General features: G+C 46.9%; 2 protein-coding genes across 3 annotated transcripts in view; both read left to right on the forward strand.

The window, feature by feature from the left end:
* The window catches only part of LOC143955908 (uncharacterized), an 865,587-nt gene that overhangs the window by 837,825 nt on the left and 4,961 nt on the right, over positions 1 to 22,801 (forward strand). The window lies entirely within an intron of this gene.
* LOC143955689 (uncharacterized) lies at positions 3,425 to 7,577 on the forward strand. 2 transcript variants are annotated; one of them, XM_077465799.1, is made up of 2 exons: positions 3,425 to 3,672; positions 3,766 to 7,577. In XM_077465799.1, exon 2 carries the CDS (start codon positions 5,258 to 5,260, stop codon positions 7,097 to 7,099), a length of 1,842 nt encoding a protein of 613 aa, XP_077321925.1. In that variant the 5' UTR covers positions 3,425 to 3,672; positions 3,766 to 5,257; the 3' UTR covers positions 7,100 to 7,577. The 2 variants fall into 2 exon arrangements, with proteins under 2 accessions (XP_077321925.1, XP_077321926.1); XM_077465800.1 differs by having other exon boundaries at positions 3,796 to 7,577.

Raw genomic sequence — 22,801 nt, forward strand, 5'->3', positions numbered from 1 at the left:
CTCCTCTATTATCAACGAACCTCAAAGGTACCGCCCCCTACACAAATAAATATAGGATACATAGTACCTGATAGTACCTGATGGTACCAATAGCCGTATGACGGCTCCCTGAGTTGCCATCAGCTACATAAAAGAAGGGTGGGGAGAGTGGTGACATCACTGCCCAAAAAACACCGGTGGCCATAGCTAGGCAGTGATGTCACTGCTATTCTCTGCCACTTTACTTTCTTGGCATGGATTCCCTGTGACATCAGTGGTTCATAGGGACAACGTGACTGCAAGAATTCCCTCACACCAGTGGTCAGTGTAGTGTTCCCTTACAATGGTGACCAATGCGAGAAAGATTCCTTTATAATAGTGTTCCCTTACATTGGTGACCAAAGAGAGAAGGCTCCCCTTATAGTAGTGGTCCTTTATATTGGTGACCAATGGGAGAGGGACCCCTTATATCAGTGTAGTGTTCCCTTACAATGGTGACCAATGGGAGAAACATTCCTTTATAATAGTGATCCCTTACATTTGGTGACCAATGGCAGAGGGTCCCCTTATACCAGTGGTCAGTGTAGAGCTCCCTTACGTTGGTGACCAATGGGAGAAAGATTCCTTTATAATATTGATCCCTTACACTGGTGACCAAAGGGAGAAGGCTCCCCTTATAATAGTGGTCCCTTACATTGGTGACCAATGTGAGAGGGACCCCTTATATCAGTGGTCAGTGTGGAGCTTCCTTACATTGGTGACCAATGGGAGAGGGACCCCTTATGCCAGTGGTCAGTGTAGAGCTCCCTTACATTGGTGACCAATGGGAGAAGGCTCCCCTTATAGTAGTGGTCCCTTACATTGGTGACCAGTGGGAGAGGGACCCCTTATACCAGTGGTCAGTGTAGAGCTCCCTTACACTGGTTACTAAAGGGAGAAGGCTCCCCTTATAGTAGTGGTTCTTTATATTGGTGACCAATGGGAGAGGGACCCCTTATATCAGTGTAGTGTTCCCTTACAATGGTGACCAATGGGAGAAAGATTCCTTTATAATAGTGATCCCTTACATTGGTGACCAAAGAGAGAAGGCTCCCCTTATAGTAGTGGTCCCTTACATTTGGTGACCAATGGGAGAGGGACCCCTTATGCCAGTGGTCAGTGTAGAGCTCCCTTACATTGGTGACCAAAGGGAGAAGGCTCCCCTTATAGTATTGATCCCTTACATTGGTTACCAATGGGAGAGGGACCCCTTATGCCAGTGGTCAGTGTAGAGCTCCCTTACATTGGTGACCAATGGGAGAAAGATTCCTTTATAATATTGATCCCTTATACTGATGACCAAAGGGAGAAGGCTACGTTATTGTAGTGGTCCCTTACATTGGTGACCAATGGGAGAGGGACCCCTTATATCAGTGGTCAGTGTGAAGCTTCCTTACATTGGGGACCAATGGGAGAGGGACCCCTTATGCCAGTGGTCAGTGTAGAGATCCCTTACATTGGTGACCAATGGGAGAAGGCTCCCCTTATAGTAGTGGTCCCTTACATTGGTGACCAATGGGAGAGGGACCCCTTATATCAGTGGTCAGTGTGGAGCTTCCTTACATTGGGGACCAATGGCAAAAGGGCTCCCTTATATCAGTAATCATTGTGGTCCCTTACATTTTTGACCAATGGGAGAAAGATCCCCTTATATCAGTGGTCAGTGTGTTGGTCCCCTTACATTGGTGACCCAATGGGAGAAAAATCCCCTTACATCAGTGGTCAGTGTAGTCATCTCTTACATTTGTGAGCTATGAGGGAAAAATTTTGTCATATCAGTGGTCAGTGTAGTGGTCCCTTACATTTGGTGACCAATGGGAGAACGACCGCCATATATCAGTGGTCTGTGTAGTGGTCCCTTACATTGGTGACCAATGGGGGAAGGACCCCCTTATATCAGTGGTCAGCGTAGTGGTCCCTTACATTGGTGACCAATGGGAGAAGGACCCCCTTATATCAGTGGTCAGTGTAGTGGCCCCTTACATTGGTGACCAATGGGAAAATGAGCCCATCGCTGAGGCTCTGATGAAGAGGGTACTCCCTCGTAACGGGTAAGCCATTTTGCGATGCCATCTGGTTCCTCCTAACATTCGGTCCAGGTTGCCAGGTGTCTAGAAGACACAGCTCTGAATTCTTGGAGTTATGTAAAGCCTTTTTTAACGTTTGTTTGTGAGTATGACTTTTGTTTTTACTATTTAAATAAAAATGTATCTTTGGTAATGCGCAAGGTCGGTGTGCCCTCCCTGTTTTTCTATATGTTTCAGCTTTAAGGACACCCGTTGTTCTGAGGAGGGCAGCAAGACCTTTGACTTTCCACACTTTATCCAAAGGGTTGACTACACCACCTACACATGGACTAAGCGCAGGAGATTGTTTTGTGTAGACTGACCCCTTATAACAGTGGTCAGTGTAGCGTTCCCTTAGATTGGTGACCAATTAGAAAAGGACCCCTGATATCAGTAGTCAGCGTGGTGGTGACCAATGGGAGAAGGGCCCCCCTTATATCAGTGGGAGAAGGACCTTCTTACATTATCATCACTGGGATGACTGCCCCCCTTACAGGTCATTGATATCAGTTGTTACTGAGAGACAGAAATTGTTCATTGCTCAAGGAACCCCTAGAAACCTTTGGAGGAGCCCTGGCTGAGAAAGGCTGGACTAGGCCGTAATAGATTTCTCTCCCCCTTGGTGGGAGTGGAGATGACCCCATCTATAAGGATATACAGTACATACACACACAGCACAAGGCCCTGTTCACACTACGAGATGCTTCTCGAGGGTGCAGTTCCTCTGAGCTCCACAAGGTGGTGATCACACTTCTACCGAGACAGGAAGTCTCTATGGTAGACCGGAAGTGATGTCAGGTATAAATAGGAAGTTCCGGGTGAGAGGTGAATCGGAATGAGACTTAGAGAGGAGACGTTGTTGGAAGAGACAGCAGAGGAGGTAATAAGATTTTATTTTCTATTTACACCAAGTAACCCCCCGTCATGTCCGTCCTCTTCCTCCAAAGTCACTGTGATGTCTTTTATCTCCAGCAGATGACGATAAACATGGAGGAGTGGGAGTATTTAGAAGGACACAAGGATCTCTACAAGGACGTCATGATGGACAATCAGCCGCCCCTCACATCACCGGGTAAGAGGAGACTTTATTGTAAAGGAGAGAGCAGTACGGAGGCTCCACCTAGATCCCCCATCATCTGATAAACACATAGAAACAATGTATTCAGTCAGTGTGTGTGTTTCCTACAGATGGATCCAGTAATGGGAACCCACCAGAGAGATGTCCCCGTCCTCTGTATTCCCGGGATTCCACACAGGAAGGTCACACCATCCCCCACCATCATCAGGTAGATGGGGAACAATCACTGATAGTATCATTAGGATCTGTACATTATCTGCATTGTTACCATTGATGTCATTTTTATTATATATTCAGAGTGGAAACCTGAGAGATCCTAAAGTTGAGGTGAAAGAAGAGATAAAAGAGGAGGATGATGAGGATGGGGTGATGGAGGAAGAACACAAAGATCTGTACCAGGACACCATGGAGGAGTCATCCAGATACAGGAACCCACCAGAGAGATGTCCCCGTCCTCTGGATTCCCGGGATTCCACACAGGAAGGTCACACCATCCCCCACTGTTACAAGGTTGGTGGGATGGAGAATCTACAACATGGACTTGTGTAGAGGATGTGTATTTGTTCTATATGATGTCACAATAATAAATCTTCTATCTTACAGATGATATTCTCTCTCATTTTCTTGGTTTAGAGTGGAGATCCAATGGATATAGAATTTGAGGTGAAATCAGAAGAAGAAGAGAGGTATGTGAGGGATGATCAGCAGTCTATGGAGGAGGATGGAATAACGGGGACATTTATAGAGGAGGACACTCCTACAGAGATCAGCACAGGTGGGTCATTAACACTAAATCCATTCCTCCACCCATACTGCTCACTGATTGGTCCAGAGTAGGGCGGGGGCTGGGTGATATCAGCCTGTAATCCCCTGGTCACTTTCCTGAGCTGTGTTCCCCGTCCTGTATTCCTGGATTTCTCTCCGATAATCTTCCTTCTCTGTGCTGCCGACACAATTTATGGATCTAGACTGGATTTATGGAGATTCTGGGGATCAGCTGACAGCAAAATGTTCATTTTCACCATAGATGTTACTAGATCTAGGCATCTGGGGTATGTGATTTGGGTCTTCTGCCCCATGCCCGGCTCTAGCAAGATCTGACAACAATCCCCCCGGGGTTACTTGCTCTGTTATTTGCTGGCTGTGTCGGGTGGAGGGATATGTCTGTATAGTCTCAGACCCAAGTCACTGAGTGCAGTCTCAGGAGATGGGAGGAGCGGTGTGGGATTATTGAATACCAATATTATGAATTCTAAGTCTTCTACTAGATAATTTATATTGTACATTACATAGTCCGAACCCCCGGCACTGTATACTCTGTTGCACATTCTCTTTTGTTACACCCATTTCCTACCAGCTGGACATTTTATATCTGATGATGTGATTGGAGGACAGACTTTTACATGGTGATAATAATGTGATAACTTCCTCACACTTTGGGGCCTTAAACAGAAAGTGATAATGGGGGAGGAGTCAATAACCCAGTGATGGAGGTGTTCAGGATCAGTCCAGTCTTCATCTTGGTTGTTCTCCCCCCCCATCCTCACTCTCTGACCTCTGGTGGGGCTCAGCCCCGCTGTTATTCATGACTAAATCATGGACTAAATAAGGAAGTGCAGGACTTCTTGTGTTGGGAAGATGGCAATGAGTGATAGAGGGGGAGGGGACACTCGTCCTATAATCCCCTCATCACTGTCACTCCTATAGAAGACAGTTCTCGTTGTTTCCTCCCTCTCTGACTAAGGTCCATGAATAAAGAAATGATCTGGTAGGAGATCAGAGGACCCATTTACTAGTTACCTTGAGGGGGAATTGTAAGATCCTCAGAGACAAAGCTGCCTGATGTGGGCGGAGTCCTGGTTTAGGGGAACCAATCAGCTCATGTCTAGTAATAATAAGCCAAATGGTCCGGGGCTGAAGTGGTTAAACAATTCTACTTATAATTTGTCCTAAGTCACAACCTTTATATTTTTACCTTATAACAGAATTATCATTAGGTCAGTAGATACTAAAATTGTAATCGTATCTGTGACCTGGAATATAATATGTATAATTTGAATGACTTTTGAATGATCCTCAGAGACAAAGCTGCCTGATGTGGGCGGAGTCCTGGTTTAGGGGAACCAATCAGCTGATGTCTAGTAATAATCTTTGTATTTCTATTTTAGTAGATGGACGGGAGATGAGGAAAACCTCAGAGGATTGTCTCACTTTGTCTCCAGACTGTAAAGTAGAAGATGAGGACATCACACAGTATAGTCCAGGAGAAAACCCGACTACCTCAAATGTCCATCCGGCACCACACAGTGTAGATGGACCATCGTATTCCTCTTATCCCGAGGAACCTCAGACTGTGCGGGACGGTGCCGGACCATCGTATTCCTCTTATCCTGAGGAACCTCAGACTGTGCGGGACGGTGCCGGACCATCGTATTCCTCTTATCCCGAGGAACCTCAGACTGTGCGGGACGGTGCCGGACCATCGTATTCCTCTTATCCCGAGGAACCTCAGACTGTGCGGGACGGTGCCGGACCATCGTATTCCTCTTATCCTGAGGAACCTCAGACTGTGCGGGACGGTGCCGGACCATCGTATTCCTCTTATCCCGAGGAACCTCAGACTGTGCGGGACGGTGCCGTCCTTCCAAAAGATAAGAGGTTTTCCTGTCCTGAGTGCGGGAAGTGTTTCCAATTCAAATCCCATCTTAATGATCATAAAAGATCTCACACAGGAGAGAAGCCGTATTCCTGCCCTGAGTGCGGAAAACGTTTTTTAAAGAAAACCACTCTTTCCATACATCAGAGATTTCACACAGGTGAGAAGCCGTATTCCTGCCCTGAGTGCGGGAAATGTTTTACAGTAAACTCCCATCTTTCCCAACATCAGAGATCTCACACAGGCGAGAAGCCGTATTCCTGCCCTGAGTGCGGGAAGTGTTTTTCATGTAAGTCCCATCTTTCCATACATCAGAGATCGCACACAGGGGAGAAACGATATTCCTGCCCTGAGTGTGGGAAATGTTTCTGTTTTAAAAACAGTCTTGCTGTTCATATAAAATCTCACACAGGAGAGAAACCATATTCCTGTCTTGAGTGTGGGAAATGTTTCCGCAGTCAGTCCAGGCTTAATCTTCATAAAAGGTCTCACACTGATGTGAAACCATATTCCTGTCCTGAGTGCGGGAAATGTTTCAGTTTGAGAAACACTCTTTTTGTACATAAAAGGTCTCACACAGGTGAGAAGCCGTATTCATGTTCTGAGTGCGGGAAAAGTTATTCATACAAGTCCAATCTTACCTTGCATCAGAGATCTCACACGGGGGAGAAGCCGTATTTCTGTCCTGAATGCGGGAAATGTTTTGTACAAAAATCAGAACTTGTCGCACATCAGAGGTCTCACGGGAGGGAGAAGCCTTTTTCCTGTACTGGGTGCGGGAAGTGTTTCCTTTTTAAATCCCATCTTGAGGTTCATAAAAGAACTCACACAGGTGAGAAGCCGTACCCCTGCCCTGAGTGCGGACAATGCTTCAGTTTGAAAACCGCTCTTAAGGTACATAAAAAAACTCACATGGGTCAGAACCTGTATACTTGTCCTGAGTGCGGGAAAAGTTTTACACAGAGGTCCGCTCTTACCACGCATCAGAGATTGCATACGGGGGAGAAGCTGTATTCCTGTCCTGAGTGCGGGAAAGGTTTTATAGAGAAGTCCCATCTTCTCAACCATCAGAGGTCGCACACAGTGAAGAGGGAGTTTCCCTGTCCTAAATGCGATAAATGTTTTAAGACGAAGTACAACCTCAACAAACATCAGGAGTCGCACACGGCAGTAGATCCACTTTACTTTTTTAATTGGCAGAAGTGTAACCCCCAGAAGTCCTCTGTCTACAGTCATCTGAGATTGGGAACGGAGGAGAATGAACTTTCCTGGTCTGAGTGATAGAAATGTTCCTCACTGAAGTCCTGTCTTCCTGTACATCAGGGGGTCCCACACAACCCTGGAGGTGTATTAGTGAGTGCGGGAAATGTCTTGTATATGAATGTTGCTGGACATGTGGGGAAGAAGCACCCCCTGATATACACCTCAGATATACTCCATGGCTGATCTTCATCATGGAAGAAACAGTTCATAGACCTCAACCATAGCCTGACCTTTTGACGAAGATGTCCTATGGAATGGATGATACAACAGTGCCATCTAGAGGTCGGATTGGTAAATGTTTCTCCCATTGAAACATAGTATTGAGAAAGGGGCCACACTCATGTGGGGGGGATAATAAAACTTTCCAAATAAAAAGGAAACAACATAAGAAACGGCTCATAAGGAGATCAGAGATCACCAAAGACATGGATGAAGTGTTGTACCGTGTCGGCCATTGATAGCAGGAGAAAAATAAAAATGGAGTCATTACCTCTCATTGGCTGAGTACATTTTGTGGTGTAAACTCTTGCAAGAGGTCTGTTTTCTCAAGTCGTCTTCCAGGACGAAACGCGTTAACCTAAAAGGCGGTCCTCTAGGCCAGTGCTGGCGAACCTTGCGCCCCTAGATGTTTTGGAACTACATTTCCCATGATGCTCAACTGCACTGCAGAGTGCATGAGCATCGTGGGAAATGTAGTCCCAAAACATATGGGGTGCCAAGGTTCGCCATCTTTGCTCTAGGCCTTTTAAAATAAAAATGGAGTCATTACCTCTCATTGGCTGAGTACATTTTGTGGTGTAAAGTCCTGCAAGAGGTCTGTTTTCTCAAGTCGTCTTCCAGGACGAAACACGTTAACCTAAAAGGCGGTCCTCTAGGCCAGTGCTGGCGAACCTTGGCACCCCTAGATGTTTTGGAACTACATTTCCCATGATGCTCAACTGCACTGCAGAGTGCATGAGCATCGTGGGAAATGTAGTCCCAAAACATCTGGGGTGCCAAGGTTCGCCATCTTTGCTCTAGGCCTTTTAAAATAAAAATTGAGTCATTACCTCTCATTGGCTGAGTACATTGTGTGGTGCAAACTCTTGCAAGAGGTCTGTTTTCTCAAGTCGTCTTCCAGGACGAAACACGTTAACCCCACCACTGAAAAGACGGCCCTCTACACCTTTTTAAAAAAGAAATGGAGTCATTACCTCTCATTAGCTGAGTACATTTTGTGGTGTAAACTCTTGCAAGAGATCTGTTTTCTCAAGTCGTTTTCCAGGACGAAACCCGTTAACCCCACCACTAAAAAAGACGGCCCTCTACACCTTTAATAATAAAAATGGAGTCATTACCTCTCATTGGCTGAGTACATTTTGTGTGGTGTAAACTCTTGCAAGAGGTCTGTTTTCTCAAGTCGTCTTCCAGGACGAAACACGTTAACCTAAAAGGCGGTCCTCTAGGCCAGTGCTGGCGAACCTTAGCACCCCTAGATGTTTTGGAACTACATTTCCCATGATGCTCAACTGCACTGCAGAGTGCATGAGCATCATGGGAAATGTATTCTCAAAACACCCGGGGTGCCAAGGTTCGCCATCTCTGCTCTAGGCCTTTTAAAATAAAATTGGAGTCCTTACCTCTCATTGGCTGAGTAAATTTTGTGGTGTAAACTCTTGCAAGTGGTCTGTTTTCTCAAGTCGTCTTCCAGGACGAAACACGTTAAACCCCAACATTTAAAAAAACGGCCCTCTACACCTTTTAGAATGCAAATGGAGTCATTACCTCTCATTGGCTGAGTACATTTTGTGGTGGAAGATTTCACAAACATTTACAGGTCTGTTTGTTAAAAAAAAAATGTGTTCAACGAATGTGAGTAGTGGTTTCCTATGATCATCAGCGCCATCTACTGACAATAATGCGGTATTGAAGTATTTATGCTCCATTATGGCCACTAGCGGGAGCTGACGATCGTAGAAAATCGCTGTGTATATTAACGACTTCACGCCAACGTAACGTGGTGGTTGGGGGGAGGGGTTCTTCATCTTCCTCTGGATCAACTGTGGGTATAGGATTGTGTATATGGGATTATGATATGTATGTATGATATTTAGTCGTTTTTATTTTTTTCGGGTTGAACTAGATGGACTTGTGTCTTTTTTTTTTTTCAGCCTGACTATAACTAGGTATCGCATATATGTGGCTTCCTGCTTCAGGTGGTTGTAGCGGGATGATATGCAGCTGCGGGTATCGCCCCGGTACCGTTTTAGCCTTCTGGACTGGACGGCTTAAGTAGGCAGGACTGACGAGCAGGATATCATCAACAGCTGAGTAACTGCGGAGAGAGATAGGAGGTGGCAATTAGCCGACAGCTGAGCTCAGAGAAGGAAGGGCTGAGACCAGCCCTGACAGGACCAGGGGCTTCCGGGCCAATCTGAGCCGCTGCGCCTATCTGGTATTGTGCCTACAGTCAACGCTGCTGCTTCACCCTTTATCACCGAGGATGAACTGTCCTCGGCCCTAGCCGGGTTAGAGCACAGGATTGCCGGCGTGATTGCCCCCATCCCACAGGGTGGCAAGAAGCGTGACAGACCCCTCCCCTCACCGGAGCCTCCTAGTCTGGAGCAGTGCTGGTCGGGACCCCCGCGAGTCCGGTCGCGGGTCCCACAGACTCGATCACCGCTGGGGCATACTCGGAGAGATGCCATTGTAAACAGCATCTAGCCCGTTCTGCCTAGCAACAAGTGATGCTGATCTCTGCTCCATGTGATTGGAGCAGAGATCAGTGTTCACTAAATGAAAGCCCAGCCCCCCAACAGTTAGTAACACACCCCTAGGAACACTTAACCCCCTACACTGCCACCCACTGGTTAACCCCTTCACTGCCAGTGTCATTTACACAGGAATCACTGCATTTATATAGCACTGATTGCTGTATAAATGACAATGGTCCCAAAAATGTGTCAAAAATGTCCGATGCGTCTGCCACAATGTCGCAGTCACAATAAACATCGCTGATCACCGCCATTACTAGTAAAAAAAAAAAAAAATTATTAATAAAAATGCCATAAAACTATCCCCTATTTTATAAATGCTATAACTTTTGCGCAAACCAATCAATAATCGCTTATTGCGATTTTTTTTTTTTTTCCAAAATTATGTAGAAGAATACGTATCGGCCTAAACTGAGGGAAAAAATGTTTTTTATATATTTTTGGGGGATATTTATTATATCAAAAAGTAAAAAAGAATGCGTTTTTTTTTTTTAAATTGTCGCTCTATTTTTGTTTATAGAGCAAGAAATAAAAACCGCAGAGGTGATCAAATACCACCAAAAGAAAGCTCTATTTGTGGGGAAAAAAAGGACGTCAATTTTGTTTGGGAGCCACGTCGCACGGCCGCGCAATTGTCAGTTAAAGCGACGCAGTGCCGAATCCGCAAAAAGTGGTCTGGTCTTTGGCCAGCAAAATGGTCCGGGGGGCTGAAAGTGGTTAAACAAGAACTTAACTTGTCGGTCAGATAACGCACAGGGCTTGAAGGACCCCGTTGACAAGAAATTGGAGTCGTTATTAAAGGCTTACTTTTCTTTGGCCAGTTCAGCTATTCAGCCAGCAGTTGGAGCAATTGCTACTTGCCAGTCCATAAAGGATCAGGTCAAACGGCCGGGTAGGCCTAGTCAGGAGGCTGATCTGCCTAAAAGTAAGACAGATATTCCTCGAGCGCTGTGTTTTGCTGTTGCCGCTTTAAAGGATTCAATACAGCAGGTTTCTCGTCTGGCTCTCTCGTCTGTACATATGCGCATACTTTTATGGCTTAAGAACTGGTCAGCTGAGCTTCCGTGTAAAAAGTTATTGGCAGGTTTCCCCTTTTCACGGGGAACGTTTATTCGGGGATCATTTGGACGAATATATCCAAAATATTTCCGGAAGGAAGAGTTCTCTACTCCCTGTTAAGAAAAGCACCAGACGTCCCTCGTTTTTAAAACCTCAGGGACTGCTTCCTCAAATGTCTCAGCATCGAGGCGGTTCCACCGCCAACAGGGTGCTAGGGCGCAGGGGCAAGGCCAGAGCCGGAAAAGGCCCTGGGTCCAAAATTCTTCTAAACCCAGCAACAAGCCCTCCTTTTTTGAGGAGACGCCTCAACTCTATTAAGTGGAGGAGAAGGCTGCTGCGTTTTGTGCACATTTGGAAAACGACCATTCAGGACAAATGGGTCACCTCAATTTATATCTCGCGGTTACAAACTGAAATTGTGTGGGGTCCCCCCCCCCTTTAGAGGTTTTTAAGATCCAGTGTTCCCTCGGATCCTCCAAAAATAAACGTATTGCTTCAGGCACTACATCATCTAGATCAGCCTTTCTCAACCTTTTCAACACAGAGGAACCCTTGAAATAGTTCTCCGGTCTCTGGGGAACCCCTGCTAAAAATGAGAAATCTACAACTCCTGATACATTAGTGTGATGGTCAGTGGGAAGATTGGTCCTTACACTTGTGGTCATTGGGAAGAATGGTCCTTACACTTGTGGTCATTGGGAAGAATGGTCCTTACACTTGTGGTCATTGGGAAGAATGGTCCTCACACTTGTGGTCATTGGGAAGAATGGTCCTCACACTTGTGGTCATTGGGAAGAATGGTCCTCACACTTGTGGTCATTGGGTAGAATGGTCCTTACACTTGTGGTCATTGGGAAGAATGGTCCTCACACTTGTGGTCATTGGGTAGAATGGTCCTCACACTTGTGGTCAGTGGGAAGAATGGTCCTCACACTTGTGGTCAGTGGGAAGAATGGTCCTCACACTTGTGGTCAGTGGGAAGAATGGTCCTCACACTTGTGGTCATTGGGAAGAATGGTCCTCACACTTGTGGTCATTGGGAAGAATGGTCCTTACACTTGTGGTCATTGGGAAGAATGGTCCTTACACTTGTGGTCATTGGGAAGAATGGTCCTCACACTTGTGGTCATTGGGAAGAATGGTCCTTACACTTGTGGTCAGTGGGAAGAATGGTCCTTACACTTGTGGTCAGTGGGAAGAATGGTCCTCACACTTGTGGTCATTGGGAAGAATGGTCCTCACACTTGTGGTCATTGGGAAGAATGGTCCTCACACTTGTGGTCATTGGGAAGAATGGTCCTTACACTTGTGGTCATTGGGAAGAATGGTCCTCACACTTGTAGTCAGTGGGAAGAATGGTCCTTACACTTGTGGTCATTGGGAAGAATGGTCCTCACACTTGTGGTCATTGGGAAGAATGGTCCTTACACTTGTGGTCATTGGGAAGAATGGTCCTCACACTTGTAGTCATTGGGAAGAACGGTCCTTACACTTGTGGTCATTGGGAAGAATGGTCCTTACACTTGTGGTCAGTGGGAAGAATGGTCCTTACACTTGTGGTCATTGGGAAGAATGGTCCTCACACTTGTGGTCATTGGGAAGAATGGTCCTCACACTTGTGGTCATTGGGAAGAATGGTCCTCACACTTGTGGTCATTGGGAAGAATGGTCCTCACACTTGTGGTCATTGGGAAGAATGGTCCTTACACTTGTGGTCATTGGGAAGAATGGTCCTCACACTTGTGGTCATTGGGAAGAATGGTCCTCACACTTGTGGTCATTGGGAAGAATGGTCCTCACACTTGTGGTCATTGGGTAGAATGGTCCTTACACTTGTGGTCATTGGGAAGAATGGTCCTCACACTTGTGGTCATTGGGTAGAATGGTCCTCACACTTGTGGTCAGTGGGAAGAATGGTCCTCACACTTGTGGTCAGTGGGAAGAATGGTCCTCACACTTGTGGTCAGTGGGAAGAATGGTCCTCACACTTGTGGTCATTGGGAAGAATGGTCCTCACACTTGTGGTCATTGGGAAGAATGGTCCTCACACTTGTGGTCATTGGGAAGAATGGTCCTCACACTTGTGGTCATTGGGAAGAATGGTCCTTACACTTGTGGTCATTGGGAAGAATGGTCCTCACACTTGTGGTCATTGGGAAGAATGGTCCTTACACTTGTGGTCAGTGGGAAGAATGGTCCTTACACTTGTGGTCAGTGGGAAGAATGGTCCTCACACTTGTGGTCATTGGGAAGAATGGTCCTCACACTTGTGGTCATTGGGAAGAATGGTCCTCACACTTGTGGTCATTGGGAAGAATGGTCCTTACACTTGTGGTCATTGGGAAGAATGGTCCTCACACTTGTAGTCAGTGGGAAGAATGGTCCTTACACTTGTGGTCATTGGGAAGAATGGTCCTCACACTTGTGGTCATTGGGAAGAATGGTCCTTACACTTGTGGTCATTGGGAAGAATGGTCCTCACACTTGTGGTCATTGGGAAGAACGGTCCTTACACTTGTGGTCATTGGGAAGAATGGTCCTTACACTTGTGGTCAGTGGGAAGAATGGTCCTTACACTTGTGGTCATTGGGAAGAATGGTCCTCACACTTGTGGTCATTGGGAAGAATGGTCCTCACACTTGTGGTCATTGGGAAGAATGGTCCTCACACTTGTGGTCATTGGGAAGAATGGTCCTCACACTTGTGGTCAGTGGGAAGAATGGTCCTTACACTTGTGGTCAGTGGGAAGAATGGTCCTCACACTTGTGGTCATTGGGAAGAATGGTCCTCACACTTGTGGTCATTGGGAAGAATGGTCCTCACACTTGTGGTCATTGGGAAGAATGGTCCTTACACTTGTGGTCATTGGGAAGAATGGTCCTCACACTTGTAGTCAGTGGGAAGAATGGTCCTTACACTTGTGGTCATTGGGAAGAATGGTCCTCACACTTGTGGTCATTGGGAAGAATGGTCCTTACACTTGTGGTCATTGGGAAGAATGGTCCTCACACTTGTAGTCATTGGGAAGAACGGTCCTTACACTTGTGGTCATTGGGAAGAATGGTCCTTACACTTGTGGTCAGTGGGAAGAATGGTCCTTACACTTGTGGTCATTGGGAAGAATGGTCCTCACACTTGTGGTCATTGGGAAGAATGGTCCTCACACTTGTGGTCATTGGGAAGAATGGTCCTTACACTTGTGGTCATTGGGAAGAATGGTCCTTACACTTGTGGTCAGTGGGAAGAATGGTCCTTACACTTGTGGTCATTGGGAAGAATGGTCCTCACACTTGTGGTCATTGGGAAGAATGGTCCTTACACTTGTGGTCATTGGGAAGAATGGTCCTCACACTTGTAGTCATTGGGAAGAACGGTCCTTACACTTGTGGTCATTGGGAAGAATGGTCCTTACACTTGTGGTCAGTGGGAAGAATGGTCCTTACACTTGTGGTCATTGGGAAGAATGGTCCTCACACTTGTGGTCATTGGGAAGAATGGTCCTCACACTTGTGGTCATTGGGAAGAATGGTCCTCACACTTGTGGTCAGTGGGAAGAATGGTCCTTACACTTGTGGTCATTGGGAAGAACGCTCCTCACACTTGTGGTCATTGGGAAGAATGGTCCTCACACTTGTGGTCATTGGGAAGAATGGTCCTCACACTTGTGGTCATTGGGAAGAATGGTCCTTACACTTGTGGTCATTGGGAAGAATGGTCCTTACACTTGTGGTCATTGGGAAGAATTACCCCCCTTACAGAGAGCTAAAAAGATCAATGGTGTCAATGGGAACTTATCCGAGAGGCAGAAATTGCCCAATGCTGAAGGAACCCCTAGCAACCTTTGGAGGAACCCTGGTTGAGAATCACTGATCTAGTGCATCAATTGTAGAGGTTCCTGTGTTCGAAAGGGGCACAGGGTTTTACTCCAAACCTGTTTACGAAAACCAAACGGGGCCACAGTAAAGTCCTTTCGGATAGAGTCTGTCCACACAGTAGTAACCTCACTCCAGAGGGGAGACTTTTTAGCCTCCATCGATATATAAAAGACGTGCATTTACAGGTACCTATCTTTCAGCCTCATCAGAGGTTCCTACGTTTTTTGCAGTAGAGGAACGTCATTTTCAGTTTGTGGCTCTACCCTTCGGGCTTGCTACAGCTCCCACCGGTGTTCACAAAGGTCATAGCACCAGTCTTTTAAGGGCCCAAGGGATCCTGGTGCTCGGGGTATCTGGGCGACCTCCTCCTCAGAGATCACTCGTTACAGGCTCTAGAACAGCGCATAATATACACAGTGAGGTATTTGAAAAGGTTGGATCATAAATACCCGAAAAGTCAGACTTGAAACCAGCTCAAAGTCTAAAGTATTTAGGTCTGATTCTAGACACGGTCCAAGTAAGAGTATTCTTGCCACCTGTAAGGATCTGTGCCCTGAAGGTTCAGGTGCGTCAAATAAGGGGCATCAGACAACCTTCCATTCGGCTCTGTATGAGTCTTCTAGGGAGGATGGTATCCTCCTTTGAGGCAGTGCCCTATGCCCAGTTCCAATCCAGGCCTTTACAACAATACACCTTGTTGGCTTGGAACAGAAGAGAACAAGCCCTGGATTATCCAATGTGCTTATCTCCTCAGGCACACTTAAGCCTAAACTGGTGGTTGCAGAATCAGAACCTGCAAAAAGGAAGATCCTTTCTCCCAGTAACTTGGAAAGTACCGACTACAGGTGCCAGTCTCTCAGGCTGGGGGGCAACCCTAGAAGGGCTCAGAGGAAATGGTCAGGGACAGAACAGATCCTGCCTATTAACATCCTGGAATTATGGGCAGTACGTCTGGCCCTATGGTCCTGGACGGCGGAGCTTCAGGACTGCCCTATAAGGGTTCAGTCCGACAATGCCACTGCAGTGGCCTATATAAACCACCAAGGTGGTACCAGGAGTCGTTCAGCTCCGAAGGAAGTGAACCACATACTAGCCCGGGCAGAGGGACATGTGTCGATTTATATAGGCAGTCCATATCCCTGGAGTAGAGAACCGTAAGGCAGATTATCCCAGCCGCCAGCAGATCTGCCTGGGGGAATGGTCCCTACACCCAGAGGTGTTCTAGGAAATTGCCAACGTTGGGGATGGCCATACATCAACCTACTCGCATCCAGGTTCAACAACAAGCTACAGCAGTTTGTGTCGCGAACAAGAGATCCTCTGGCAATTGGAGCAGATGCTCTCATAGTTCCATGGAGTCAGTACTCCCTGGTTTATACTTTCCCTCCGATCCCTCTCCTTCCACATTTTTTGTGCAGGATTCGGGGAGAGAGGGTTCCAGTCATTCTGGTGGCACCAGCCTGGCCCAGAAGGCCCTGGTTCCCGGAGATTGTGAGACTGACAATAGACGTGCCATGGATGCTTCCACATCTTGCCGATCTACTGCCTAAAGGTCCTTTATTCCACCCCAATTTACAGTCTCTAAATTTGACGGCATGACTATTGAAGCCAGGGTGCCGAAAGACCATGGCATCTCGGGACCAGTAGTGAATGCTAGAAAAGCAGTCACTAGGAAGATTTATCATAAGGTCTGGAGGACTTATATTGCTTGGTGTGAAGCCAGAAAATGGCATCCTCGGAAATACATGATTGGGAGGATTCTCTCTTTTCTACAGTCATCTGTGGAAATCAAATTGGCTTTGAGTACAATCACAGGTCAAGTTTTAGCCCTATCAGTATTCTTCCAAAGGCCTTTAGCCTCCCATTCACTGATTCGAACATTTATGCAGGGGGCTTTTCGCTTGCTTCCCCCTATTAGGTCACCTATGTGTCCTTGGGACATGAATTTGGTGCTGTCTGTGTTACAGAAACAACCACTTGAACCTATTAAGGAAATTCCATTAGACTTGCTGTCGTGCATCACCTCGGCTAGAAGGGTGTCAGAGTTGGCGGCCCTTTCGTGCAGGGAACCATACTTGATCCTTCACCACGTCTAGGTCGTGTTACGACCTGTTCCATCCTTTTTTGTTAAAGGTGGTATCGGCCTTTCATTTAAATCAGGACATTATTTTGCCTTCTTTTTTCTCTCAGCTTCGTTCGGCGGAAGAGAGACGACTGCATTCTTTGGACGTATTCCCGGCAGTCGTGGTTTATTTGTGTAGATCTGCGGAAATCCGAGGATCAGATTCATTTTTTGTTTTACCAAAATTCCCCAAGAAGGGGCAAGCAGCTTCCAAGGCTTCCATTGCCAATTGGGTCCGTCAATTGATCTGAAGCGTAAAACTCCTCCCTTTAGGTTGAGAGTGCTCATTCTACCAGGGGGTAGAACCTCCTGGGCTTTTTTTGCCATCAGGTATCCGTGGCTTCGATTTGTAAGGCTGCTACCTGGTCTTCAGTGCATACGTTCACAAAATGTTATCAAGTGGAAGTTCGAGCAGCCGAGGATTCGGCTTTTCAGCCGCAGTGTACTGCGGGCTACCGTATAAGTTCTGATGACTATTGTTTGGCAGGGTGTCTCACTCCCCTCAAGGCTATTGCTCTGGGACGTCCCAGCAGGTAATGAATATTAGCCTGGCTCTGTGTCCCATTATGTATGAAAAAGAAATTAGGATTTTTTCGTCATACTTACCTGTTAAATCCTTTTCTTTGAGTACATCATGGGACACAGAGATCCTTCCCCTCTTTTTTTTGAGGATTTAGTGTTTGCTGCAAAACTCAAGTGCTTCCTGTATGGGAGGGGTTATATAGGGGATCACTTCCTGTCTGAAGACCTTTTGTTCTACTAGTGTCCATTCACCTGAAGATGGAGTAAAACCCAGCAGGTAATGAATATTAGCCTGACTCTGTGTCCCATGATGTACTCAAAGAAAAGGATTTTACAGGTAAGTTTATTTTTTATGCGGCACATCCTACAGCAAGAATTAAATAAATGGGCGTAGACTTCCCTAAATCTACATACAAGTTCCTGTGGTCTGGTATGGATATTGAGGGGGATCCTCATGCAAATAAAAAGAAGCATGAGATCTTCCAGGATATCCATGTCTGACCCTAAACCAAGCATAGCCTGGTTGGCAAGGAAAGTGGAGAGAATGTGTGCCCCGCCCTTCTGAACCATACCTGGATACATTCCCTCAACTTGGGGGGGGGGGGGTGCCATTAAAGCAGGGCTGGATCTATCTAGATTGTCTGATGTGGGGGTGCAGTAAAAGATGTCAAGGGGGCAGAGGATGGGAGGTCAGCAGAGCAGTGTACAGGTGGGCAGCAGTTTGTAGGGCATTGTACAGAGAATATTTAGGGCAGTGTACAGGGGGGCAGCAGTTTGTAGGGCATTGTACAGAGAATATTTAGGGCAGTGTACAAGGGGGCAGAAGGTCACAAAATAGGATCAGCAGTTTGTAGGGCAGTGTACAGAGAATATTTAGGGCAGTGTACAGGGGGTCAGCAGGGCAAAGGGTGGAAGGTCAGAAGGGGACAAGCTGAGGACAGGGATCAATGCTGGATAGGCAGAGCATAGGGGTCACTGCTGGGGAAGCAGAGAACCAGAATCACCATGGGAGAGGATACGGATCACCGCCTAAGAGAGAGAGGACAGGATTAACCGTAATGCCGCGTACACACGATCGGAATTCTCGTTGGAAAAAACTCTGATGGTTTTCCCGATGGAATTCGGCTCAAGCTGTCTTGCCTACACACAGTCACACCAAATTCCGATCGTTTATAACGCCGGAATTCCGATGGAATTCGGCTCAAGCTGTCTTGCCTACACACGGTCACACCAAATTCCGATCGTTTATAACACGTACGACGCGACTAGAAAAAGGAAGTTCAATAGCCAGTAGCTTCCGTCTCGTAGTTGAATCTGAGCATGCGTGATTTTTGGCGTGTCGGAATTGCATGCACACGATCGGAATTACCGATAGAAGGTTTTTCCGTCGGGAAAATTGAGAACATGCTATCAATTTTTGGCTGGCGGAAATTCGGACAGCTAAATTCCAACGGCGCATACACATGGTCGCATTTTCCGATGAAAAGCTCTCATCTGTCTTTTTTTGGCTGGAATTCCGATCGTGTGTACACTGGCATAAGAGAGGCAGAAGACAGGGATCACCATTGGAGATAAAACGCGTATGGAAGGGCGCTCTGAATATCAGGACCGGGAAGATAATGTCTATATTGGACAGAGGTATTCGTATGATGCAGTCTTCAAACACTTAGGGCTGCACTCAGAGAGGGGAGCAATCTCTAATAAAATACAAACAAAAGAAAGGGCGCCTCTAGGTGCAGAATAAAACTTTTAATATCCCAAAAAAGGATTAAAAACACTTAGAAGATCTGGAGTAGAAGGGAGCATATCATATGTTTATAAAGCAGGTGATCCGGGACCAGGAAGATCCCCGGTATGTTATGAGTGACCATCAGATGGACGCCACAGACTATGGAAGCACTGGTGAAGCGATTGCGCTGTCAGGATCAGCGAGGAACGTAAATCCCGGAAATTACGTCAGTGGGAGGGGACAACAACCAACGTGGACCGCAAGCTGGAAATAGTCATCAAAATGGGAAACTTGTGGCGTCCATCTGCTGGTCACCCTGGGATCCTCTGTTGCTGTATATTGACATCGCTGGAAACTCATAACATACTGGGGACCTTCCTGATGCCGGATCACCTGATTTATAAACATATGATATGCTCCCTTCTACTCCAGATCTTTGTAAGTGTTTTTAATCCTTTTTTGGGGATATTAAAAGTTTTATTCTGCACTTAAAGGTGCCTTTACTTTTGTTTATCACCACTGGAGAGGGAAAGGACAGGGATCACCACTGGGAGGGAGAAGTCAGGGATCACCGCTGGAGAGGCAAAGGACAGGGGTCACCTGGAAAGTCAGAGGACAGGGATCACCACTGGGGAGGCAGCAGACAGGGATCACCATTGGCAGCAGGGCAGAGGACAGGGATCACCATTGGCAGGGCAGAGGACAGGGATCACCATTGGCAGGGCAAAGGACAGGGATCACCATTGGCAGGGCAGAGGACAGGGATCACTATTGGCAGGGCAGAAGACAGGGATCACCATTGGCAGGGCAAAGGACAGGGATCACCATTGGCAGGCCAGAGGACAGGGATCACCATTGGCAGGGCAGAGGACAGGGATCACCATTGGCAGGGCAGAGGACAGGGATCACCATTGGCAGGGCAGAGGACAGGGGTCACGATTGACAGGGCAGAGGACAGGGGTCACCTTTGGCAGGACAGAGGACAGGGGTCACCACTGGAGAGGCAGATGAGAGGGATCACTGCTGGAGAGGTAGAGGACAGTGATCACCACTGGAGAGGAAGAGAACAGGGATCACCACTGGAGAGGAAGAGGACAGGGATCAGCACTGGAGAGGAAGAGGACAGGGATCACCACTGGAGAGGTAGAGGACAGTGATCACCACTGGAGAGGAAGAGAACAGGGATCACCACTGGAGAGGAAGAAGACAGGGATCACCACTGGAGAGGAAAAGGACAGGGATCAGCACTGGAGAGGCAGAGGACAGGGATCACCTCTGCATTGCCGGTAGACAGGGATCACCTCTGGAGAGGCAGTGGACAGGGGTCACTTTTTGGAGAGGCAGAGGACAGGGATCACCTCTGGAAAGGCTGATGAGAGGAATCACTGCTGGAGAGGCAGAGGACAGGGATCACCCCTGAAGAGGCAGAGGACAGGGTTCACTGCTGGAGAGTGAAGGGACAGGTATCACCTGTAGAGGCAGGTGATGGGGATTACTGCTGGAGAAGCAGGACAGGGATCACCTCTGGAGAGGCAGAAGACAGGGCTCACCCCTGGAGAGGCAGAGGCCAGGCATCACCCCTGGAGAGACAGGTGAGAGGGATCCCTGCTGGGGAAGCTGCATAAAAGAAGGATGGGGAGAGTGGTGACATCGGTGCCCAATAATACCGGCGGTCATAACTAGCCAGTGATCCTCTTTGCTTGTGTGGCATGGATTACCAGTGACATCAGTGGTTCATAGGGACAATGTGGGTGCAAACAGCTGCTACTTCCTTAGCAACCAGCGACAGCGGGAAGCTGTCCTAAATAGAAGTAGTAGCTTCTATATTTGATCCTCGGCTCCTGACGAAAAGGGGGCCACAACAAGTTCTGCTCATCTCTATTTTCTACCATCCAAGCCAGGGGCTCATCCTAGTGGACCCCTTATATCAATGGTCAGTGTAGTGGTCAATAGGAGAAGGACCCATTTATATCAGTGGTCAGCGTGGTGGTCCCTTACTTTGGTAACCAATGGGAGAAGGACCCCTTATATAAGTGGTCAGTGTAGTGGTTCCTTACTTTGGTAACCAATAGGAGAAGTACCCATTTACATCAGTGGTCAGTTTAGCGGTCCCTTACATTGGTGACCAATGGGAGAAGGAACCTTATTATTAGTGGCCAACTGGAGAAGGACATTCTTATATCGTTGGCATTGGGAAGACTGCCCTCCTTACAGATCGTTGATGTCAGTTGTTACTGAAAGATAGAAACTGTTCATTGCTCAAGGAACCCCTAGAAACCTTTGGAAGAACCCTGGCTGAGAACAACTGGACTAGGCAATAATATATTTCTCTCCCCCTTGGTGGAAGTGGAGATGACCCCATCTATAAGGATATATAGTATATACACACACAGCACGAGACCGTGCTCACACTATCTATAAGGATATAGTATATACACACACAGCAGGAGACCGTGCTCACACTATCTATAAGGATATAGTATATACACACACAGCAGGAGACCGTGCTCACACTATCTATAAGGATATAGTATATACACACACAGCACGAGACCGTGCTCACACTATCTATAAGGATATAGTATATACACACACAGCAGGAGACCGTGCTCACACTATCTATAAGGATATAGTATATACACACACAGCACGAGACCGTGCTCACAATATCTATAAGGATATAGTATATACACACACAGCAGGAGACCGTGCTCACACTATCTATAAGGATATAGTATATACACACACAGCACGAGACCGTGCTCACACTATCTATAAGGATATAGTATATACACACACAGCACGAGACCGTGCTCACACTATCTATAAGGATATAGTATATACACACACAGCACGAGACCGTGCTCACAATATCTATAAGGATATAGTATATACACACACAGCAGGAGACCGTGCTCACACTATCTATAAGGATATAGTATATATACACACAGCACGTGACCGTGCTCACAGTATGTTTCTTGGGGGGGTGTAGTTCCTCTGAGCTCCACAAGGTGGTGATCTCACTTATACCATAGGGACAGCAAGTCTCTATGGAAAACAGGAAGTGATGTCGGGTACAAACAGGAAGTGATGTCAGGTACAGACAGGAAGTTCCGAGTGAGAGGTGAGTCAGGAGGAAGTAGCGAGGAGACATCGCTGTAAGTTGCAGCAGAGGACGTAATAAGATCTTATTTTCTATTTACACCCAGTAACCCCCCCGTCATGTTCCGTCCTCTTCCTCCATAGTCACTGTGACGTCTTTTATCTCCAGCAGATGATGATACACACATATATAGTGTGGGAACCTAGATGAACCCCTTCAGGGGCAAACCATTTCCCCTACTTACGGGGGCCGGAACATTCTCTTTGTTTTGGAGATGTCTCACCTTCCCTAACAATTTCTGGAATATACGATAATATGGGATGGGGGGGAGGGGGTAGGATTGGATTTATGATGCACATGTTTGTATTTTATAAGCTTTATGTAGAAGATGGAAAAGAACTGATCCTGATGTCTGTGAAGGTTCGTCACAAGGGATGTGTCTGGATGGTGACTGTATCATTGTGTGTGTCAGGTTCCTATAAGGTGTCAGGATGTCACTGTCTATTTCTCCATGGAGGAGTGGGAGTATTTAGAAGGACACAAGGATCTCTACA

The sequence above is a fragment of the Lithobates pipiens genome, unplaced genomic scaffold (assembly GCF_037356315.1).
Source record: "Lithobates pipiens isolate NorthernLeopardFrog02 unplaced genomic scaffold, aLitPip1_a1.2 Scaffold_35, whole genome shotgun sequence".
Lineage (NCBI taxonomy): Eukaryota > Metazoa > Chordata > Amphibia > Anura > Ranidae > Lithobates > Lithobates pipiens.

What these genes read in the sequence shown, in the direction of transcription:
- LOC143955689 (XM_077465799.1), top strand. Translation starts at nt 5,258, where the DNA reads ATGTGGGCGGAGTCCTGGTTTAGGGGAACCAATCAGCTGATGTCTAGT.